General features: G+C 44.9%; 1 protein-coding gene across 1 annotated transcript in view; it reads right to left on the reverse strand.

The window, feature by feature from the left end:
• Positions 1-5,802, reverse strand: part of RCOR1 (REST corepressor 1) — a gene marked incomplete at its 5' end in the record, with an annotated part of 86,082 nt that extends 80,280 nt beyond the window's left edge. Inside the window, 2 exons of the mRNA XM_082485495.1 lie at positions 5,416-5,475; positions 5,616-5,802. Coding sequence (XP_082341621.1) covers positions 5,416-5,475; positions 5,616-5,802 — 247 coding nt within the window. The remainder of the gene's footprint in view (positions 1-5,415; positions 5,476-5,615) is intronic.
• Positions 5,803-6,012: the final 210 nt, after the last annotated feature.

Raw genomic sequence — 6,012 nt, forward strand, 5'->3', positions numbered from 1 at the left:
ATTTTCCACCACCTAATTGGGAAAATACACTTTCATTGGGGACAACGCACATCATCTCATACAACAGTGAAAGGACCAAGACATGCCTGGTTTATCAAGATATCAGCCGAAACATACTGGGCACTAGTACATTATGGTTTTGTATTTCTGATTAGATCAAACATCCTCATAATTCTCCCGTCTTTTCCAAAGGGACTATTGCACTAAAGGAGTTCCTCCTGCCTGTTTCGTTTAAGGCAAAGTCATTTGAGGAGATGAGATAGCTTTCCAGGATACCAGTATTTCCAGTTTCAGGAGCTTGGTTTTGACTTTTCCACTTGCTTAGATGGAGATCCCAAAGTATCACCTGAAGAGCATGCTTTTTTCCCCACTGCCTTTCTGAAGAGTCCATTCATGTAAACACCATTTTGTCTTACAGTCATTGGGTACTCAGACTATTTGCAAACTATTAGGACTGTTAGGAGCAGGACTATTTGCAAACAAAGAACAAGCTGGCTGGAAGTTGGACTTGCCAAGTGCAAGTCATAAGGGGCCTTTTAACAACCTCTTGTTAAAGGGCTACAGTCCCTATTGTGTAGGCCAATATAGGTGCTTCTGCGGAGAACCCTGCAAAGTAGCTGAAGGCACAACCTAATGAAATCTGGCCTTTACAACCACCAGAGAAATACAGCTATTCTAGGAGAATCAGCTACCCAGGGCCTGTCCCATTATCATACTTTCACCTTTGATCCTAAATAGACAGAGGGTGGACATATTTTAACAGCCACAGTTGGATAGATGGATGGATGCACGAGCGTCCTCCCTTCAGACATGGCCATGCCACAACTTCCCTATCAGACATTCCAGATGAAAGACAGCAGATACTATATTTAATTTTTTTTTTTTTTTTTTACCCTTCTTAGACACAACTACACTGGCTGAGTTTCTGACCACACTGAAAAGGGTTGTTGGTTTCTTTTCGTTTTTTTCTCGCCCCCTTCACTTTTGGTAACACTGAAACAACACAGTCTAGGCCATGAAAGGAGGCCAGGGAATATCAAGTGTTCATGCAGGAGCACGCAGAGCACAGCTAACAGTGTGGACCAGAGAAGGAGCCCCTCAAGGACTGGTGACTTTCTGGCAGTAAGCACCTTCCAGAAGGCTTTTCTGCACCTAGGGGTGGAAGCACTACAGTGTATTTCCTTCCACCAGTTTTACTTTAACTGTTATAATACAACAACAAAAACCTGAAAAGAAAACAGCATTGCAAACAAGGGATTGAAGTCTCCCAACAGATACACATCCCAATTTTGGATCTCTACAACAAGACACTACTGAGTCAAACCAGCCTTCACTCATCCATTTCCACTGGAAATAGCCCCAGAAGCTGCTTTCCAAAGATGACCAACATAACAGATGTCCAAAGGTACAAGATATGGCTTGTATTCTTACTGCCATCACAACAAATGAGAAAATCTAAAGCTCTAGTGCTATGAAGGAGAAAGAAAAACTCATCTGCCATCAATACGTGTCATAATTCAGGAGAGACCATTCCCTGCAGGGAGTTATTTAACACTCCTCAAAATTATGGACACTTTAATCTTTACTTAAATTCACTGGCTGTGATAAAGTACTCACAAATGTTTTCTTCCTCTTACTTTCAATGTTCCAATAGCATAAATTAATACGTAACAAGTAAAATGGTCAAGTATATCAGTGCTTCCTCATATGAAAGATATTTATTTAGCTTTAGGATATGCAATGTTTCCTTCCACTGAGTTTTTCCATTAAGAGGGCATGTGGGTTTCGTTTGTATGGATTAAAAGAACCATAATAGTTTTCCCTCTTCAAAACCTTCAATGTCTCAGACAGAGAACTCACAAGAAATGCTGACCTACTGATACCAGCCTTTGTTTAATGCACAGAATTTTCAGCTGGCAAATATTTGCCTCTGAGCTCTAATAAGAGAAGAAACAGGAGAGACAATAGCAATTTTTCACATCACATCTGTGAAATCAAGGCCAAACAGTGAAACACAGCCGAAGTGAAAGTTTTACTGATTCTAGTGAGCTCTGGCACAGGATTTTCAGCCCAAAAAGTTTTGGCTGTTCTTCTCCCTAGTTGAATTGGCTTGTTTAATAAACACGTTGCCTCTTGAAAAGCCCTGCCTTTACTGTACAACTATTCTTCTTATACAAATAGTAATAGAGGTGTAAGTACTATACCAATAATAATAGAGGTGCCAGTTTTTGAGAGAATAAAAGTTAGATCAATGCAGCGAGAACTTACTTTCCCAAAGTAAGGGGAGATTGGGATAAGCGAGAAAGATAGCAACATTAGTTTTGGCACAGAACCTATAGGCTCTGCCAGCACATAGAATAGGCTTTGCCACCATTAAAAGATTTACCAAAGGAGCTGCAAGTAAGGACCACCTCCTAAATAGCATTCCAGCCACCAGCATTTTTACAGTCAAAGAATCACATCAGGCCCTTTTGTGGCCACTGCCAAGCAAGTTTTAGCCACAAGGAGAATTGCACCAAAATATTTTAATCCAGAATGAGAACTTGTTATGTTCTGGTTTTAAGGATTAAGCAAAAACAAAGCACAACCTTTAACCATTTTCCTCATACTCCACTCAACCAAGGGAGAGACAAGCACTGTCTATCCTCCTCTGTGCTAACCAAAAGGTGCTGAGGTCCCTTCCCTCCCTAAACCTAGGGAATCATTGAGAAGACACTCTCTTCACTTTCAGGCCTCACTTTCAGGCCACACCATTTGGTACTTTTTTTGCTCTTCTCTGGCTATTTAATTCATGAAACCCAGACCAACATCCCACCACTGCCTTGCTCTACCTCTCTTTTCTCCCGTAGTCTCACAGATAAGGATTTCAGAAAAGCTTTCCTAATTTTATTGCTCTTTGCCACAGCTCGCATGTGGCTGAGAAGTGAAACAAAATTAAATGCTTTCTCTGCCCCTATGTATGGGGACAGAGGAACACCCACGTAAGAATGCTGATGTAAGAATTAGCAGTTACAGATATACCTCAGCCAAACCCAAGGTATAGTTGAACATTAAGTTAAAAAAAAAAAAAAAATACACACAAGGCCTAGTCTGTGCCATTTTCCCCTCAGACACAGCTAGAGCAGCATGAGCCCTCTGCATTTTACCAGACAGCTAATGTGAAGGTTAAAGCCTCCACAACACAACACCAAGCAACCTTCAAGCTTTAGGATCCTTTGGTCAATCAGCCCCTAAAATTTCTAGTGAGAAACAGACGCAGTATCTGTGTGCTCTGATAACACTATTCTATCCATTTAACTTTGAAATTACCAGTGAGACAGGACAATTTAACAGTTTCAGTCAAAAGGTCTTATTGGAGTGTGTGTTAGGCTTATTTAGGGTTTTCTTTCTTAAACAGGGAAACAAAAGAGGCAAAACAAATAAACACAACATGACCATTTAGCCTTTAGTATCGAGAAGTGATCACAAAATTCAGGGAACAACATTGCATTGCAAAATTATTCATGCGTAATTCCACAGGCCAGGAAACCAACTCTTCAATACACAAGCAGACAAAAGTTCACCTCAAACTTGTTAACTAAAAAGTATACTTTCAAGAAAAAAAAAAAAAAAACAAAATAGACAGACCAGTAAAGGGGGATCCGATGCCCACTCAGGTCATGAGAAGACTGATCATTTACTTTGGGTGGATCTACTAAGAGCTTGCTATGTGTACTGTGTACTCAAAGAAGAGTGCCTGCTGATGCTGTGTTAGGATATATTTTACTCAGAAAAACCAATTTGTTTCCCCACATCACACACTTCCCCCTCCCTTCCACTCCCCACAGCACAGAAAGCAGTAACCTTTGTATAGGTCACTGTGCATCTGTAAGTTAACACCAGAACAATGTATAACTGAGCACATAATAGTGAGGAAGGGGCACATAGTATTTTTTCCCCCTCCATCTATTATGTTAGAGAAATGAATTGCACAAAAGAGTGTAATTCACAGGGGTGACCGAAAAGCCCAACTATTGTTGAGGTACCTGGCTAATAGCCAGTGTGATGCGCGTTGTGTGTTACAGAAACGTTGTGTTTGACCTACAGATTGAAAAACAGTGTCAACTGCTGCCTAACTAACAGCTCCCCCTCCCTCCCCCCCCACTTTTTCTCCTCCTCCTTCCCCCCCTCCTCCCTTCCTCCTCCTGGTCAACCAAGAAATGGAGTTCCCATGTGCCAAGACCTTGAATCTTATTTTGTCAAGAAAATGAAGAGGGGAAGGAGTGGGGAAAAATTATTCTCTAAATAAATACTTGAACTTAAGAAAAAAAGCCTCTTTGCCCCCCTCCCCCCCCTTAACAGTTAAGAGCAAACCTATATTTAATAATAAAAAAGGCATCCAACATATCAGTGCACAGATCCACAAGAAACCTTTTTCCTGAATCCACACAATAGCAACTTACAGGATTATTCGATAAAGAGACACCGTGTCTTTCCACACCATTCTTTTTGTTTTAAGGCAAGAGGTGCGGAGGATTCAATTAAGTTTGGGCTGGGCAAAGGGACAACTCCAAATGCTAGGATCTCCAGACAGGAGCATATTCGCTAGCTTCAACCTCCACTTACAAAGGAACAAAAAAAAAAAATTGCTTAGATTTCAAACTAAGGAGGTCAACAGCCTGTCTTTCTATACACGGATATACATCAGTACTAACGTGCTTCCAGCACCTGCCTTTCAGCACAGCCCCAATTCCTTTGTTTGCTCAAAATTTGCTTCCATACCACTTTAAATTAGCTTACAAAGGATCGCAGCAGAATAGCTGGAATGTGAAACATTTTTTTTTTTTTTGAGGGGGGGGAGGCGAGCAGCTCCTTAGGAGGCGAGAAAATTAAAATACAGACCCAAGTCGCTTCTAAATAGGTTCGGGGGGGGGGGGGGGAATCTTATTTACAACTTGATGCCTTCTAGTTCCACCCCTGCTACCGAGCCTACAGGCACACGAGTCCAGGAGGGGGCAGAAAAAGAAAAAAAAAAAAAAAAAAAAAGAAGAAGAAAGAAAGAAAGAAAGAAAGAAAAAAAAAAAACCACCCAACTGCCATCTCCTGCCTTCTCTAGCCCTGCCAGCTTCCCTGTTCCTCCCTGCCTGCAAAGCGCCCTCTGGAAAGCATCGAGACTTCTTTTATCAACCGTGCGTGTTGAGGGAAGAGGGGGGGAAGGGGGGGGTGTCCTTGTTCTTGCTCTGGGTGTTGGGGACTGGAATTACGGGGGGATTATTTTTGGACACCCCCCCCATGAGCGGAGCCCGGGGGGGAGGGTACACCCCCCCCCCCCGGGCTCCGCTCTTGGGGGGGGGGGGCGGGGGGGGGGGGGAAGGGGGCAAAGCAATGGATGGGGGGCGGGAAGTCACCCTTTCTAAAGAATTAATAAAGACTTACCGGGGTCGAAATCGGGGACCACCGCCTGGTACTGCGGCCCGACCCTCATACCGCCGCCAGCTGAGGGAGGCAGAAGGAGAAGCGTTACCCGCGTGGGCCCGCCCGGCCCCTTACACCCCCCCAACCCCCCCCAGGTTACCACACACCACCACCACCCCCCCCCACACACACACACACACACACACACAACCGCTCCTCACCGTGCTCCTCATCGCTGGAGGACCCCGAGCTACCCTCCTCCCAGGAGTTGCCGCTGCTGTTGCCGTTGGGGGCGGCGGATAAACTTTTGCTGCCGCCGTTGTTGTTATTATTCGCCCCGGCGGCGTTGTGGTTCCTGCCCCGCCGTTTCCCCGAGACCTCCGGGCCCTTCTCGATCATGGCTGGCATTTAGGAGAGGAAGGGGAGGGAAAGGGGGGAGGGGGGTGGGGGGAGGTAGGGGGGTGTGGAGAAAGAAAGGAAAAAGGAGGGGGGTGTCAGAGTTTAAAAACTGCGGGGGGGGGGCTGGGGGAGGCGCCGAGGGCGGGCGGGAGCCGGGGCGGGCCGGTGCGCGGCGGCGGCGGCGCTGCTACATCCCCCACCACGATCGCCCCGAAGTTT

Source organism: Vanellus vanellus, assembly GCF_965231255.1.
Source record: "Vanellus vanellus genome assembly, chromosome: 6".
In the NCBI taxonomy this organism is placed as follows: Eukaryota; Metazoa; Chordata; class Aves; order Charadriiformes; family Charadriidae; genus Vanellus; species Vanellus vanellus.